The 18,802-nt window shown below is 43.1% G+C and overlaps 1 protein-coding gene across 1 annotated transcript in view; it reads right to left on the bottom strand.

The window, feature by feature from the left end:
- The window catches only part of PIEZO2 (piezo type mechanosensitive ion channel component 2), a 230,584-nt gene that overhangs the window by 138,660 nt on the left and 73,122 nt on the right, over positions 1-18,802 (bottom strand). Inside the window, exon 3 of the mRNA XM_032223228.1 lies at positions 931-1,056. Within this exon, the coding sequence (XP_032079119.1) occupies positions 931-1,056 (126 nt within the window). The remainder of the gene's footprint in view (positions 1-930; positions 1,057-18,802) is intronic.

Below are 18,802 nucleotides of genomic sequence, written 5' to 3'. Positions count from 1 at the left end.
TCAAAGTCCCACAACAACAGAAGCCATTCATTTCCAAAACATACTTTATTAACAAAATATCTGAAATTTCTTGATTCAGCATTCTGCCCTTTCTCCATAATTAATTTTGAGACTTAGTCCTTTTGTAAGTCAGACACTTACTGAAATTGCTCTTCTCTTAATTTTTTTCTCCTCTGATTTTCTGGTTGTCATCTTTGTAAATTCTGGATTAATAAGCAAAGTATTACACAAGTATAAGATTTCTAGCATCATCAATACATATTTCACTCTAAACATTAAGAAGAGACCTGCATATACAGGAAAGTATTTGGAAAATTTTATTTGGTACAAGAAATTGCTACCAAAATTTAGCCCCATTGCCACAAGTAAAATGAAATAAAACTCAGGTTATGTATAATTTTAGCTGGGAGTTTTCTACTATGCAACATTTACAACAGTTTATACTAAGAAAAATAGATGGGCTAAGTCAGAGCCTGGTAACACGTTTGTATTGTCCAAAACTTATTAATATCTGTAGGGTATGGTTAAAATAAGTCATGATGGAAGCTTGGTTTTTATATGCATGGCTATCTTGATTTTCATAAAAATATCCTATGACACATGTGCTAAAACCCCTCCAGAATTGTAGGATCCCTCAAATATACGTATGTATCAGGATTACATGAAGGAAAAGTTGCATCATTGTTTTATTAGCACAGGTTTACATTCAAAATTAGGTTAGGGGACATTGTATAGAAAAACTTTACAAAATAGGAAGAAACTCATTTTAAAAAAAACAATAACATAATTTTAAAATTATGACAAACCAAAATACTATTTTACTAAATTGGAAAATAAAACTATCATTTTTAAATTGATTCACATATTCATATTTCAGTATGCTTCCCACATAAGCTATGTAAAATATTAAATTAAAAAGATTATACTCACAGTTATAATTAGGTTGAATAGTTTTTGCAGCTTCAAGGCTGGCTATTGTGATTTGAAAGATGATGTGCACAAGCAGAAATGTTAAACTCATGAAACACAAGGATTTTAATAACCGCCCTGTATGCCCTGAAAGATATAAAACACAATTCAAAATAATTTAACATGATAAAAGGTCTGTGGTAGACAAGATAGCAGCTAACTGTATTATGTGTGAAATTCTCTTGCTTGTGGTTTTGTTTTTAATCTATATTTACTAGTCTAATTGTTTTTAATTGTTTTTGTAATATATTTTATTTCTAGATGTTATTATATGTTGCCCAGAATCAATTTGTTTGAAATGGGCAACCATATTAATTGGCAAATAGATTTGACAAATAAATAAATTGAATTAAAAAGCACACAATAAAATCATAGATATTACAGTACATGCTATCACAATGTATTGTGCCAAACTTCATGAAATAGAAATTTAGAGATAAAGTTGGGGGGGGATTTCACAACCACATGTCAACTAAAATATATTAAAAGACTAGAATATAAATTAAAATGACTTAAGAAATTATTTTGCTAACACAAAGCAAATATTAGCTTCTACTTATTGTTCACAGTATTCAAAATACATTCAAACCATTTATCGCTTATCTACAAATTTCACTGGAAATCAATCAAGCATATAAACTAAATATTCAGTAGGACTGGTGATCTCCAGATGACATTGTTCAATAAACTCACATATATCTGAATACTATAGGTATAGTATAGATACATTTTTATAAATATTATAATGATGAATATATAAATAAATTTTAAAACAAAGAAATATTTTGACTACTGCCACTGTCCAGTGTTATTCATCAACACTCTTCCTGAACAGAATAGGTTGCAAAGGTGTTTTTACACCATTGTAAGTTCAAATATTTAAGGAGGCAGTTATTAAGCAAGATTAAGGCAGTTATTGCTACAGAGATTCCTAGATTCTCATATCAACTACTATAACAGCATCCCAAAGTCATTTGATTGCCACTTGGGTTCTTCTCAGCCAGCCCACATTTACTACTGTTGCAGAGGCCCCAGTCATGTGACCTAATTTGCATACATACTTCCCAAGTGGATTCCAACAACAGAGTTACTAGAGAAGATGGAAATAAAATTGTAAGTCATGGACATGATGTCTTGTTAACAACCCAATGATTCATTTAACAAATAAGAAAGAGACATAATACATCCATTGCAGTTATATTATTATTATTATTTGCTTAGCAATCATGGAGCTTAGTAACAGAGTTGCTGATCTCTGTGGTTGATAAGCAAGAACTATCTGTGCAGCTTACAACTACTCTTCTTGGTTTAAAGCAAGAAATAGCAAAGTAAATGCAAAATATTTAGATGCATTAAATGAGGAAAAAGTATCTAAATTATATACTATTGGCAGCAACAACAACCATTATTAACAATACACAATGAAGCAACAACTGTTGCACTGTTTGGGGACTGGCAACAGTTATTATTATTATTATTGCAACCAAGCCGCATATTTATAAAGTGATATTTACAAAATACTCACATATTCAAAACAATGTCTATTATCTCGAGTTTCTGAGATGCATAATTTTTTTCTCCAGATGTGTGAAATAAGTAGAGGTAGATAAATAGCATAAAAATATAATAAATAAATAAATGAAAGAGAAGGGCCTCTGATCTACATTGGGACCTGAGCAGACAGGAAATCTTTTAAGCTTACAGTAGAAACCCAGATAGACCAGCATGCTAAATAACAAAATAATATGTGCAGCCTAATCGCTACTTTAGAAGGATGAAAATCCATCATGCTATGAAAATGGTCTAAGTTGCATATAGCTTACTTTTTTTGAAAAATTGTTATTCATCTAGGTGTAACTTAAAAGTAACTTAACAGAAACTTACAACATGAAGTCAAATACAACATGATTATATAATGTGTGGAAGGAGTATACAGTCTACATGAATTGATATAATGACATAAAGTTAGCACCAATGGTTTTTTATTTAAATATTAGTCAGCATTATGAATAGGAAATGAAAGGCTAAAGGAAAGAGTCTGTTCAGTCAAACAAATAAGCAAAAAAATAACAAATTTTTACAAGCTGCAGTCCTACACAAGCAGAAATGAACATTCATATTTGATTTGTTTCCAAGTTACCTTGAATATGATCAAGCTGCAATTTACCAAAGAAATGGGAGATTCTGTGTCAAATAGCCTAGCATTTCCAACTTAGGTAGCATAAATCAGTTTCAACACAATTTTGCTTTAAATCTTGTGAATGAGTGCGTTTATAAATTGCCATGGAGCTCTCCATTTTTAAGAGGAAACATAACAGCGGTGGGAAGTGGGATTTAGATGACAAGTTAAATAAACAGAATCCTTACTTGGGTAGATAGAAGCTGTATCTTCCCCTAACTAAAATTAAGCACAGTTGGCTAAAAGCACATGGGATAAAAAAACGAGCTTCCTCCAACTGAAAATCCTTAGTAACACCACCTGTCATTCTTTGTTCTTTGGGATTAATATTTCTGGAAGTTCAAAGATGAGCATATGGTAGGTTTGATTTATACTGCCTGGTTTTGAGTAGGATAAGAATACCTTAATCAATCAGTGGAGTATTCTCCTTGACTATATCACACTGGCTTTACTAATTATTTGAGCACTGCAGGCAGGCAATAGGAGAAGCAGTGGCCACTGATTTTGAGGGAAGAAATATGTGCACATCAAAGCATGAAGTAGATAATGATGTTGTAGCTAGGGATATTCCACTTTCCTCGAAATCTTTGAGAAATGCCACAAAACAATTAAAGTGTATGAATGATCCATATATAGGCAAAATCTGTGAGCATGAAAAGTAAACAGGATTTGCAGACTTAATAGGTTCATAGGAATCTCAAAGAAGTGTGTCCCCCACCAAATATTTTCTGCATCTTCCCAAGAACACCAAACATAAATCACTAAACAATGATTACACTGGAATCAAACTGGGACCAAGCCAAGTAAGAGGGTGATATAGGCAGAATATAGTATGCAGAAGTGCAAGTATATATTAAAAATAAAAAAGTTCTTTTTCCCATCTACAAAATTAAAAACCCCAAATTCTATCAAAGAGCAAATCCAGAATAAAGAAGAATAGAACAATAAATTTGCTTATTTGGCCCTTCACAGTTCAGAGTATACCACAAAGGCCAGAGTTGCACACATAAATTGACAACTATAGAATCTAGCGGGGGATGAAGTAACTCTGCAAAGATTTCATTGTAAATGTGTCTTGTATATTAAAACAGAACAATGTATTAATTTAAAAAGGATTTGAATGACAATCTATAGTCAGTGCACTGCTGTAATGAGGTAAAATCATATTAAGAAATCATATTTTATACTTTTGGATTATATGTATTAAATACAATGCCTGAAGACTGACATAAAACTTATCTAAATATATTCACTTAATTGCAATCAGAATAATTCTGTTTCATAGGTAAAATGATGCCATAGGCAATCAAATGTTACATTAAAAGCTAACAAGGAGGTAATGCATGGTGGAATAAACAAAACTTGTATTTCAGTTTCAAAAAAAGAGACAATATATTTTTTGTGCTTGTTTCTGCTGAATATAAATAAATTGGCAAAGAAGCATCCACTAATTATATGAAATATTTCAGGGGGGCTTTGGAAAATTCCGGCACTGCCACAGCTTTAGCTATTATATGGATTGGCTCAATTGAGTTTGACTACTCTTATTCAAGAATCAGTTCCCTGAAGACAGTTCTTTCTTCAGAAGCACAAGAAATCTACCATTCAAAAAATGGGAGTGATATATCCTGTCCCCAGAGAATATGAGATTCTAAAGAATTGTACAGTCAACAGAATGACAAACTGTTATGTCTGAGACTAGGCAAACGCAAGGTGTCAATCATCTCCACCCGATGACAGGACTGGCTGGTCAATGTAGGCGGCGCCTAAGGAAGCTAACGTTGTTCTAATTGGTTGCCGGTTTGACAGCTCCGATATAAAAGAGCGGTGAAACTGGAGTTTCTCTGTTCTGTCATGATTTGTGCTTAGTTGATGTTGAATAAACCTTTACTGTTGAACGGATCGCCTCAGTCAAGTAAATAATATTAGTACATAATACTGGCAATGAGGAGTAGGGAAGAAACTTCGCGCAGCCTAGCCTATCGATAGCAGTGATTTTTTTTTTTTACTTAAGATGTCGGCTATTCCGACTTTTGCCCCTTTCTCCGCCCAGAAGGAGTCATGGGAGGCTTTTCTGGAAAGATTTGAGTGTTTTTTACTGGCAAATGACTTCGCTGAAGTGTCAGAAAACAGGAAGATGGGTTTCTTCTTCAGTGCTTGTGGCCCAGAAATGTTTAGCATGGCCAGGGCATTGTCAGCGCCAATGCCTGTATATACTGTTCCGTGGGATACTTTGATGACTAATTTGAAACACCATTACTCCCCCGCTTCATCAAAAATAGCACGTAGACATGCTTTTAGACAGTGTCTACAATTAGAAGTTGAGTCAATTTCCCAATATTTGGCCAGACTGAGACAGGAGGTGATTCCTTGTAAATTTAAGGAGCTAGATGATGCTCTATTGGAGCAATTTGTATGTGGGGTAAAGGACATTAGGCTGCAGCGCCAGCTTTTATCAAAACCTGAAACACCTGAATTAACACTACAGGCTGCTGTAGACGAGGCTAGAACCGCAGAGCTGGCTGACAAGAGTACGACACAGATTTATAATAGGCATAGTGGGGCCATTTCTATCTTCCTCTACTACCCAACAAATTGGGCAGGACGATTACAATTCTAATGATTCTGAGCAAGTCGGCCGTGTGCAGTCAAAAAATTACCTCAGGAGGGAGCCCGCCAAAAAACAAAGTGATGGCTGCCTGAGTTGCAGGGGCAAACACCTCCGTTCCACTTGTCGCTTTAAGGAGGTGGTATGCCAACGATGTGGCCGCTTAGGCCACATAGCAGCGGTTTGCCGGGTGAATTTAACTGACCAGACTTGCCAAAATGACCGGGGCTCTGGCTACCGTTACTCCAAGCCTTCACAAAACTGTACTAATGAATGCTTTGCTGTGAATGGTGAGGAAATGATTGAGGATTGGGTCGTTCAATCAGCTTCTGAATTGTATAAGGGTTCACAAAAACTTTTCAACACTGTACACATTGAAGGGAAGCCATGCCGCATGGAGATAGATACTGGCTCCACTAAGACAATAATTTCCTGGCTGTCTCTACAACAACTGCTTCCATCGATCTCCAAAGACCAACTCCAAACCTCCACTTGCTGCCTGCATGACTATCAGGGAAACGTGATTCCTGTGTTAGGAGTCACATCTGTCCTCGTTGAATTCAAGTCCTTCAAAGCTCGACTGTCTCTTGTCGTTGTTGCCACACCTATGGCTACGCTGTTGGGCTTGGACTGGTTTCAGCCCCTTGGACTGTCAATTGATGGCGTGAACTCTGTGTCCATTGCCAATGACTTTGATTCGTTGACCACTGAATTTGCTGATGTGTTTAATGATGCCTTAGGTAACTACAAAGGCAAACCCATCGTCCTTAATTTAGACCTAAATGTTCCCCCTACAAGATTGAAGGCTAGGAGAATTCCTTTTGCCCTAAAATCTAAGGTCGAGGCTGAAATTGATAAATTGGTAGCTCAGGGGATCCTTGAACCTGTTGAATACTCACAATGGGAAACCCCTATTGTTACCCCTGTGAAGCCTAATGGGTCCGTTCGTATATGTGGGGACTATAAGTTGACCGTGAATAGGGCGCTAAATTCGCATCCATACCCCGTTCCTGTGGTGCAACATCTTTTGCATTCGTTGGGGCATGGGTACATTTTTGCGGTTAGACATGGCCCAGGCGTCGCAGCAGTTACCTGTGGATCCGGCCTCTGCTGATGCACAAACAATTGTAACGTATAAAGGGGCCTTCTGCTGCACCAGGTAGCAATTTGGGATTTCTGTCGCTCTGAGAATATTTCAAAGTCTTATGGAGTGGCTACTCCAAGCGCTAGACAGAGTGGTTCCATATTTCGATGATGTATTGATCGCGGCCTCTAGCAAAATGGATCTCATCATCAAAACACGGAACAGCCTATCCAGATTTAGGTCAGCAGGATTGAGGCTTAAGCGTTCTAAATGCCACCTTGGGGTTCCTTCTGTCGAATTCCTGGGATTTTTAATTGACATCAATGAGATACATCCCACTCCAGCAAGGTTGAGGCTATTCAGCAGGCCCCCACCCCCTGTTCAAAGCTTGAATTACAGGCCTTTTTATGGTTCCTGAATTTCTATGCGATGTTTCTGCCGCACAAGGCTTCTGTGGCGGAACCATTGCATAGTCTCCTGGATAGTACAGCTACCTGCCACTGGGGAGCGAGGGAGGCTAAGGCAATGATATTAAACATCTCCTTACCTCCTCTGCCGTGCTCTTACAATACAATGCTACCCTTCCTCTAACGCTGACTTGTGATGCTTCTCCCTATGGGATTGGGGCTGTTCTGTCCCATGTATTACCTTCGGGGCAAGAAGCTCCTATCACATTTTTCTCTAGAACGCTGTCCCCGACTGAACTTAACTATAGTCAAGTGGATAAGGAGGCATTGGCAGCCGTAGCAGATGTCAAGCAGTTCCATGACTATCTTTACGGCCGCCAGTTCCTCTTTTTTTCTTAATTGAAAATTTTAAAAAGCTTTTACAAATATTTACCTCCCTTCCCCCACCCTTCCCACCCAAACCGATCTTGAATGTCCATTCTTGAATAGTAGGCAAATCTTCCTTCTTCCAGTATTGCGCCACCAACAGTCTTGCTGCTGTTGTTAGGTTCAAAATCAAATTAGTCTCTATAACAGTACAATCAATAGTTATACCTAACAAGAATAACTGAGGGGTAAACTTTATCCTCTTTTTAAAAATATTTTGCATAATTCACCATATTTTTATCCAGAATGCTTTAACCTTTGTTTTTGCCCACCCCAAGCTCCAGAAAAGCCTCCAAAGCCTGGGGAGGGCAAAAAAACGAGCCCAAGAGGCCAACCAGAAATTTCTGAACTTCTAGTTGGCCCATTGGGCCTGCTTTTCACCACCCCCAGGCTCTGAAGGCTTTCCTGAAGCCTGGGGAGGGTGAAAACTGCCTCTCCAACCCTCCCAAAGGCCGAAAATCAGCTGGTCAGCACGCGCATGTACACTGGAGCTGATGGCAGATATGACTCCATGTGCCACCTATGGCACGCATTCCATAAGTTCGCTATCACAGTTCTATGGCTTCTCGCTTCTTGGACGGAAACAGAAATGAGCAAAAATACTATATAATGAAAACTATTCTATTAATATGCCTGGATATCATTGCCACATATTCGTGCCCAAATTCATGGGGCAAAAAGGGCGTTGGTACTTACCTGATACGCCTCTTCTCATAGTGGGGGGAGGAGTATCCAGAATGGGTTTTGACCTTATCCTCTCGTGATTGGTTTGAGTCAGATAAGCTCTTTGGGCTCCGCCCCCTGGAGGTGAGCCTGCCCAGTTTTATGACGAAGAGCTCTCTCCGACTCGTTGCATCATTCACTCCAGACTCTTGATTCAGTTTTTTGCTTTTATTGTCTTCAACATCAATAATTAAATAACAATATAAACAATGAACATAACACTTAGTTGTACAAACCTAGTCAGGGAGGGACTGGATACTCCTCCCCCCACTATGAGAAGAGGCGTATCAGGTAAGTACCAACGCCCTTTCTCCATAGTGAGGGGGGAGGAGTATCCAGAATGGGACGTACCAAAGCCTGCACGTCCCTAGGGAGGGAGATCCCTGAGGCCATATGTCCCCCACTCAGGCCTGTTGAGGCACGGGTCCTGCCCTGTGAACCGCCTGCAACACCCTGCGGCCGAACGAGGCCTCTGCCGAGGCAAAGGAGTCCAACTTATAGTTCCTAACAAAGGGAGAGGGGGAAGCCCACGTGGCTGCCCTGCAGATTTCGGCCAGGGATGCTTGTGTGGCCCAGGCCGTGGATGTGGCTGCACTCCGTGTGGAGTGGGCTGTGATATGATTTGGTGTCTGTAACCCCTGCGATTGGTAAGCAGTGGCAATGCAGGTTCGCAGCCACCTGCCGATAGTGGTGGAAGTTACCTTATTACCCAGGGATCCTGGTTGGAAGGAGACAAACAGGGCTTCGGATTTCCTGTTTGGCCTGGTTCTCCTGAGGTAAATCCTCAGAGCCCTCCTAACGTCCAGAGTGTGCCACTTCCTCTCCAATGGGTGAGAAGGGTCTGGACAGAAGTTGGGCAAAATCAGTTCCTGGGCTCGATGGAAGCAGGAGCACACCTTGGGAATGAAGGATGGATCCAGCCGTAACACCACCCTATCTTGGTGGAAGACACAGAGATCCTCCCTGGTGGACAGCGCCTGCAGTTCGGATATCCGCCTGGCGGAAGTGATGGCCACCAGGAAAGCCACCTTCAGGGTCAGGAACTTAAGGGAAACTGTTTGTAATGGCTCAAATGGGGCGCCCGTTAGAGCGTCCAATACCCTGTGTAAATCCCAGGAAGGGTACCTGTGTACCGTAGGTGGTCTGAGGTTGGAGGCCCCCTTAAGGAATTGCCTGACCATGGGGTGGTGCGTCAGGCTCTGGTTTCTGCCACACAGGAGAACTGATGAGATGGCTGAGACCTGTCTCCTAATTGTGTTAGGCGCTAACCCTCTATCCAGGCCCGCCTGGAGGAAGTCCAGAACCTGAGGCACCGTAGCCTGGATGGGGGTGAACCCCCGGGAGTTGCACCAAGAGTCAAAGGCCCGCCATGTGGAGCCATAGATGCGCTCTGTGGAGGGCCTGCGGGCGGCCTGGATAGTCCTTATCACCCTGGGGGAGAAGAGGTCTTTCCTCAGGATGCTCCGCTCAACCGCCAAGCGGTCAACTGGAGCCATTGAGGATCCGGGTGCTCCAGCGCCCCCTGGCTGAGGGATATCCTCTCCTGGGGAATTCTCCAGGGCCTCTCCACCGACAGAGACTGGAGATCTGCAAACCAAGGCCTCCGGGGCCAATGAGGAGCCAACAGAACCACTTCCGCCCCCTCCTGAAGGATCTTCCGTATGACCCTGGGAATCAGGGGCAAGGGAGGAAAGGCATACAAAAGACCCCTGGGCCATGAGCTCCGCAGAGCGTCCGTCCCCTCCTCCCCCCGTGTCCGGTACCTGGAGAAGAACCTCGGGAGCTGAGTGTTGAGGGGAGTGGCGAACAGATCGACTTCCGGGCGCCCGAAGCGCTCGGCCACCTCCTCGAATATTGCAGTCTGTAGCCTCCACTCTGAGTTGTCCACCTCGGCCCGGCTGAGCCAGTCGGCCCTGGTGTTGTCCACCCCCGCTATGTGTTCTGCCCTCAAAGACCGGAGGTTCCTTTCGGCCCACTGACCCAGACGTTTGGCCTCTTTCATGAGGGCCCTTGATCTTGTCCCCCCCTGTCTGTTTATGTGAGCCTTGGTGGTGATATTGTCTGTGAGGACTAATATGTGCTGGCCCCTGACCGAGTTCTGGAACCGTAACAGAGCCAGGCGGACTGCCCTGAGCTCCAACCAATTTATGTTGTGAGTCCCTTCCGCCTGAGTCCACTCTCCTTGCGCCATCTGAGCCAGCAGATGGGCACCCCACCCACTCAGACTGGCATCCGTCGTTACCGTCAAGCGGTCTGGTGTCCAGAAGGTTTCGCCCTTTGTGATCGCTGGGGATGTCCACCAAGCCAGGGAGCGGGAGACGTCTAGCGGGAGAAGTACCTTGGTCTGCGAACAGCTCGTGCGCCTTCACTGGAATGGCAAGAGGAACCATTGGAGATCTCTGGTGTGGAGGCGAGCCCACGGGACGATGCCAATGGCGGAGACCATGGTGCCTAGTAGTTTAGACAGAGTGGCTAGGGACACCTTGCGCTTCCTGGCTATCGAGGAGGCTAGCTGTCTAAGCGCTATCTGTCTGTCGGGTGACAGGAAGACCATGCCCGCCTGGGTGTCTATTCTGGCTCCTAGGTGAATCAGACTAGTAGAGGGGTGGAGGTGACTCTTGGCTAGGTTCACTGTAAACCCATGGTCCCTCAGGACTGTCATGGTGATGTCTAGGTCTCGCAGAGCGCCCCTAAAGGAGGATGACTGCAGGAGCAGATCATCCAGGTAACATTGGATGCGCACCGGGACCTGTCTCAGGTGCGCTGCCAGCGCTGCCATTACCTTTGTGAATACCCTCGGGGCCGAAGACAGCCCGAAGGGGAGGGCCCGGTACTGATAGTGGTGACCCATGTAGCAGAACCTGAGATACCTACGGTGATCCTGGGCAATGGGGATGTGCCGATAGGCCTCAGTGAGGTCTATAGAAGTGAGAAAGTCTCCTTGTCTAACCCCCTCCAAGATAGAGTGTAGGGAGTGCATCTTGAACCTCCTATAGCGAATGGAACGGTTCAGGCGTTTCAAGTCAAGGATCGCTCTCCAGCCCCCAGAGGCCTTGGGGATGACGAACAGGATGGAATAGTGCCCCTGACCCTGTTGCTCTGGAGGCACTGGCTGGATCGCCCTGATCTCCAACAGGTGTTGGATGGCTTCCTGCATCAACAGCCTCCGGGTCGGGTTCTTAGAAACCGGACATATCCGGAAAAAGCTCGGGGGACTGGAAAGAAATTCGAGTGAAAGGCCATGCCTGATGGTCTTCTGCACCCATCTGTCAGAGGAGGTGAGGTCCCAGCGGTCAGCGAAATGCGCTAAGCACCCCCCAATGGGGAGAACGCTGGGCCTAGCTTTAATATTTGCGGAAGGAGCGCCCCCCTCCGCCTCCTCCGCCCCCTCGAAAGGGCCGCTTCTGTTGCCTGCCTCTTTGCTGTCTGTCTGGGTACCTCTGTCTAGCAGGGAATCCCCCTTGATACTGCCTGCCTCCTGAGAAACCTGCCTCTGACCCCCTAAGGAAGTCCTGACCCCGAAAGAAGGAACCAGAGTCCTGACCCCGGGAGTAGGAGCGTCTGGGGTATGGAGTTGACCTGAAGCTGCCTTTCTTCTGGGCAGTGGCGAGGACCTTCCTCTTGTCCTTGTTCTCAACCAGGAACCGGTCCAGAGCCGAGCCAAAGAGGGAGTCCCCTGTGAAGGGGGCTGAAGCCAGGCGCCACTTGTGACGAACCTCCACCTGCCACTGTCGAAGCCACAGCAGTCTGCGTGATGCCACCGACGATGTGATCGCCCTGGAAGCAAATCTGGCTGCAGCCAGGGTGGCATCCGATGAGAATTGGATGGCCGCTGCCAGCCTGTTGATGTCCTGATGTGACCGGGCATCTGCTATGGGGGTGCGTTGCTGTAGCTCCTGCAGCCACAGCAAGGAAGATCTGATGATGAAAGAGGCTGTGGTGGATGCTTTCACAGCCCAGGCCGCTGCTAAATGGCCCCTCTGCAAGGTGAGGTCTGCCTTCTTGTCTTCCGCCTTCAAGGCATCCTCTGGCTCCCCAGGCATGTTGGTGGATGTATGAAGAGCCACGATTGGATCATCTATGGTGGGCTGTGCAAGTAGCTTAGCCAGCTCTTGGTCCACATTAAAGAACATCCTGTCTGAAGAGGAGGGTGAGGGGCCCTTTGTAGGAGATGCCCATTGGCGTCTTATCAAGCCTAGGAAGGTCTTGGGCGTAGGAACAGTGTCTGCCTCGATGGCCTGCTCATCAAAGATGTTCTCTGCTGAGAGGCCCTGGCGTTGGGGTGTGGCCTCCGCTGCTCTGTTGCCTAGCTTGACCGTTGCCTTGGCCTTGAAGAGCAGGGACTCAAACAGTGAGGGCTGGAACAACCCAGTGAATGTGGGTTTAGGAGGAGGCATGCCTTCATCCTCTGATAGCTTGAGTTCTCTGAGCTCGCCTTCCTCACTTTCATTGTCACTGTCCTCCTGGGATGAATCTGAGGAGCTGTGAATCTCTTCCTCCTGGGCCTCTGGGAATTCAGGAGCCCTGGGGGTGGGGGGGAGGGGGGCCCCCTGAGGCTGTGGCTGCTGGAATGCTGCAGCCATGCATTGCTGAAAGGCCTGCATCATTAATTCTTGGAAGTTGGGGGCCCCTGTGGGAGGCGCTGGGTTGGGGCTGAAGCCCCCCTGAGCAGGGGGGGGGGCTGCCCAAAAGGGGAAAGCCAGTAGGCAAGGCTGCCCCCACAGTAGGGGTGATAGGGGATTGCCACCCCTGAGTGGAGCCCCAAAGCCCCGAGGTGTCTATAGGGATCCTTGTTGGCAGGGCTGGATTCTCCCCTGAGCCTCCGCTGGATAAGGGAGTGCCTGGATTTTCCCCCCCTTTGCCTGGGGCGTTCTGATGGCTGGCTGCTTGGTTGCAAAGCCTCTCTAAAGCCTTATGCCTCCTCCGCTCGTATTTAGAGGGCTTGGGAGGCTTGTGACTCCTCCCTTCCTCTGGATCTGCCCTGGGGGAAAGGTGCTTGGTTTTGCATTTAGCCTTTCCTCTCCCCCCCCCTCCTCGGGCAGTCTCTGGGGAAGCCACTGACCTGGGTGCTTGTTCTTCTGCCCCTCCGGTGGGGCTGCAGTCCCTGCTTGCAACTGCCTGGGACTCTCCTTCCTGGTAGTTGCTGGGCGCCGCCATCTTGGACCACGTGGGTCCTCCCGGCTTCAAAATGGCGCCGACCGGCTTGCAAAGGGGCGCGAAATTTAAAAGTGCCTGAAGCGAGGCTTGAGCTCCTGAGAGCTTGCCACGTGCGCTCCCAGCCGGATTCTCTTCCTCCTGCCTCTCCTCCGATGCCGCTGTGGCCAGGAACAGCTTCTTCGGCTTCCTCACGATCCTCTGGCCACGTGGAGGCAGCACGGGCGCTCCAGGGCGTTTGAAAGCCCTGGTTCATCGCTCAACCCTTGAGGGGAGCAACGGAGCGCTCCAGCGACTTACAAGCCTCAGCGGTTGGGGCTGCCTGCTAGAGGCTTTTGCCCGTCCTCCTGGTTAGGGCTGCCTGCTAGAGGCTTCTGCCCTTGCTGCCCGGCCAAGCTCCTCACTGAGAGTCTTCGGATCTCCTCAGTGTCCAGGGCAGCCTGCCGCCCCAGGGGGGCTAGTGGCAGTCCCAATCCTGCAGGAGGAGTGAAGCAGGGAGGCAAAACTCGACGGGTCCAAATGAATTTTCCTTTAGATCCTAGTAAATTCCTGGAGCTCTCGAATGAGCAACTTCTCACGATCGTTTTGAGTCAGAAAACTGGGCAGGCTCACCTCCAGGGGACGGAGCCCAAAGAGCTTATCTGACTCAAACCAATCACGAGAGGATAAGGTCAAAACCCATTCTGGATACTCCTCCCCCCTCACTATGGAGAAAGACATGTTCATAATTTGCTTAGCAATCACTTGTTACACTATTTTAATGCTAGGAAATTTCAATTTTGATTTGATAATAGATTTAGTTTGTAGATATACTTTGTCAGAAATAAATGTATTAAGTATACTGATGTCATATTTGCTTACTACATGCTACACAGCCAAGCAATTTTTATGTGTGTGTGGGGGGGTAAGGAAAGCCCTTCGGTTATTTCAGAATGCCAAGTGAACAAGTCATATCCAATTCATTACTTTCTACAATGTGGCCTTTATAGTCACAGCAGTCTTCTTGTAGGTCAGAAAATTGCAGTATTTATAGCAGTTTGCTTGCTAGATTACCATTTTTGTCAAAAATATGTAAAAATGATTCAGCTAACCTCTCCTTCACCAGGCAACTGCATAGAATAACTGTGCAACCTGACTAACTTTGGTGATGCTTTCAACTTGAGATTGAGTTTTCATTTCATAGTTAGATAACACACAGACACAATTGTCAACATTTTGACTCACCAAATATTTATTTAAGTAATTTTCTGAAGGAATTCCAAAACTCCTTGAGGATAAAGTTATTAAAAAAAACCAACCTGAATTACTGCAGAAAGTTGCATATTTTTTAATTTAGTTAGTTGGTTTGGAAACTGAAAGAATCCAATATGCTAAGCTAATAATTAAAACTCACTAAAAGTGATACTGTATTATACAGGTCTCTGTGTTCATTGAGTCACAATGCCTGAAATATTTTCTTATTTGCCATATTTGTTTTGAGAAAAAAATATAACACTAATTCTTCTTGTGCTTTGATCTCATTATCCTAAATGTAGCATTCTATGATATTTGCAAGTTTTGAATTGAGTATTTACATGGTGCTCTTCAAAAAAGACGTCCTTTATATTAAAAAGCAAAGCAACGAAATGACACTACATTAAACATGATATTGTATTATTACTCTCAAAATTCCAAATTAGAAATCATAATTTCCAAAAGTTGCCCAAGATTTTAAAAGTTCTGAAAAGAAATTTTGAGGATTTTGAACACGTCAGACATCTGATTTTACTATTATAAGAAACCAATATGGATGTATAGATCTCAAGAAATTTTATTTGTTTTGCTGCTTGTGTCAATATGACATTATGCCAGTTAACAGATTATTTATTTAACAATGTATTTATCTGAAGTTGAGATCAGTTCTTTCCTGGTAAGGACTAGCTGAAACCATAAGTTATTTATGCTTGTGATATAAACTGTGAAATCGGTAAAACAGCAAACTATTTACAAAGAACACCAAATGTAATGTTTCAGAATATTCCTAGCATATTCAATGTCATTCAAAAGAGAAAACCCAATTCTCATATTTCCTTAAAGGTTGTCTTGCAAAAAACTGAAGATGTAACTCATACTTTTAAAATAATGCCTTATTTACTTATAAAGGTAGTTCTCACTTAACGATAGTAATTGAGACCAGAATTTCCATAGATAAGCAACATAGCTATAAAGTGTGATATCATATGACCTTGCTGCTTACCACAAGAGTCCTGGCATTTCCTCTTGCTGTTGTTAAGTAAAATTCACACTATTGTTAAGCATGATGTCATGCTCACTATTCAGAACCTCCTGCTGGCTTCCCTATAGACTTTCTTGTCAAAAGCCAGATATATCACAAATGGTGATCATGTGACCACAGGACACTATAATGTTGTGATCATGAGCCAAACGCCAGAATTGCGATCACATGATCAGGGGGCTCTGCGTTTATTGCAATAGGACCTGCGCATGTCCCTCATTCAGCACTGTCATAAATTTGAATGGTTGTTCAACAAGTGATTATTAAATGTGGACCACTACTGAAATAGGTTTTTTGTCAATTATTTTATCACAATTCCTATAACCTTACCATTCCTATAACTTTATCAAGGAGCCATGGTGGCACAGTGGTTAGAATGCAGTATTGCAGTCTAATTCTGCTGACTGCCAAGGAGTTCTATCCTCACCGACTCAAGGTCAACTCAGCCTTCCATTCTTCTGAGGTCAGTAAAATGAGGGCCCAGATTGTTGGGGGCAATATGCTGATCTGTAAGCTGCTGAGAGGGCTGTAAAGCACATTGAAGTGGTATGTAAGTCCTAATGCTATTGCTATTTTTCCATGAAACTTGGGACTAAGTAATTATTTTCATCTTTGCTATATAAAGAAGGTATACATACAACTTCCTCTACTTTAGACTATTTCAGATTTCATTCTAAAGTGCTTCTAAATCATCTTTGTGCTTTGAATGGTTTAACAGGATTAGGAAATGGGTAGGATGAAGGACCTTACAAATTTTGATGTCTTCTCTACCAATCTTATATGAGTGGAAGTTCTTCCTTATTAATTAATCATCATATTTATTATACATCCAGATATATTTGATATACTTTATTCAATAACATAACCTAGAAGACTGAAGTCAGTGCACTAGGAATATACTTCAAATTGTGCTGCTGAATCTGTTAATAATATATACTTGCACTGTATTAAAACCTATTAAAAATAATAGCTGAAATTTCTTCAGAGATATTTATGGGTAAGTTTCAGATTTCCACAAATTGTTCAGTCCTGAAAGATAAGAGGTAGTCCTTGTTTAGCAGCTACAATTGGGACTTGCAAGTCATTTATTAAGCAAATCAGTTGCTAAGTGAAATTACAAGTGTGCTTTTAATCTTACTTCTGCTTTCCTTTGCTTTACAGCCCTTACAAAGGTCTTAAATGCAAAGATTTGTCATAAAGTTATTTTTTCATCACTGTCATAACTGCAAATGATTGTTGCCTGAGGCAGTTGCCAAACAAGGACAATCTATCTGTCAATTTCTCCATGGAGAGATGTGTATGTTAGTATCTCTGATTTTTTTAGCATGGATTTTAGATAGAAAAAGGCTGCGTTTATGTGTGTGTTTGTGTATATGTACACATGTACAAAGGAGGAAAGGAAAGCCTTCATTTATTATAAGGAATTATACAATTCCACCCAAAAAGAATAGGCATAAACAGTAATACCAGAAAAGCCAGACTTCCATGTCAATACAATAAAAATCAGATTATAAGAATAAATGGTTGCAGAAAATGCACTATTTATTAAGCTTTAGCAACAAGGAAGTTTTACAAAGTTCACATTCCCCCCAAAACTGAAATTCACCTTCCACTCATTGAGGGAAGCCAAAAGTGACAAAAACCAATAAATAGTTTGATAAAACAAAATGTCTAAGCTTTAGCCACATCCAAAATAAACTACTGCCTGCACAGAGCATTCTTTTACAAAATAAACCCAAGTCTTTTGCCAGCAATAATTTATATACTGATGTTAAAAGAAATTTGGATGCTTAAGTTAGGAGGCAAACTGTTAAACAACCACTAAGTGGATTCTGATATGAGTCACGGTTTCCTAGGAATTAATCACACTGTACCCCCCAAAAAAATTAATTAAAAAGCAAAACAATTTTTTGCTTGGTGTTCTGTTGAACAGGCCAAAATCATCACAGAATATGCTGCAAATATGCTGCTTTTTATAATATAGCAGAATAATATAACATATCTCTTCATTTCATTTCCTTCTCAACACACACTCCTTTATTGCTCAGGCTAACAGCATGCCCCTCCCCCAGAAACTGAGGTGGCGAGTTTCCCTCAGGGCTTTATTCCCCAATACCTACAGGTGGTCCTTGACTTACAACAGTTTGTTTAAGGAACTGGTCAAAATTATAATGACAGTGAAAAATGTGACTTATGGCAGTTTTTCATAGTTACAACCTTTGTAGCATCCCCATGATCACATGATCAAAATTCAGATGCTTGGCAACTGGTTCATACTTATGACCCTTTCAGTGTCCCAAGGTCCTGTGATCCCCTTTTGCGACATTCTGACAAGCAAAGTCAATGAGGAAGCCAGATTCACTTAACAGCCATGTTACTAACTTATCAATGGCGGTGATTCACCTAACAACCATAACAAGAAAGGTAGTAAAATGGGGCAAACTCACTTAACAAATGTCTCACTTAGCAATCAAAATTTTGGGCTCAACTGTGGTCATAAGTTGAGGACTACCTGTATATTCAAAGCTTGACCAATGGGAATGCTGCTTGCATCTGCCCCACAACAGCTCTGGCTGGCAGTCAGGTTAGCTCATCAGTCCTGTTTTCTATTTTTTTTTTTTTTTAGTTTTTATTTTTATTTTTTATTTTTACAAATACAATCATGGAATTTATTTTCCCCCTCCCCCCTCCCCCTAAATCCCCACCTCCCTTCCCTCCCCCCGACTTCCCAAAGACCATACGTGGTATAACTTTTGAACAATCACAGTCTAAAATATCTCTACATTGAACTCAGCTTCTTACTGTTACCCAAATTTTAAACAATTTAAATTATTACTGATACTAAGCATAAGCTATCTGGAGTTTCTTAGTCCCATATTTACTTTTTATGTAATCAATCCATTTTTTCCAGTCTCGCTTATATCTCTCGTTTGAATGTTCTTTGAGATATGCTGAGATTTTGGCCATTTCGGCTAAG

The sequence above is a fragment of the Thamnophis elegans genome, chromosome 8 (assembly GCF_009769535.1).
Source record: "Thamnophis elegans isolate rThaEle1 chromosome 8, rThaEle1.pri, whole genome shotgun sequence".
In the NCBI taxonomy this organism is placed as follows: domain Eukaryota; kingdom Metazoa; phylum Chordata; class Lepidosauria; order Squamata; family Colubridae; genus Thamnophis; species Thamnophis elegans.
This window is presented reverse-complemented; position numbering and strand designations above follow the sequence as displayed.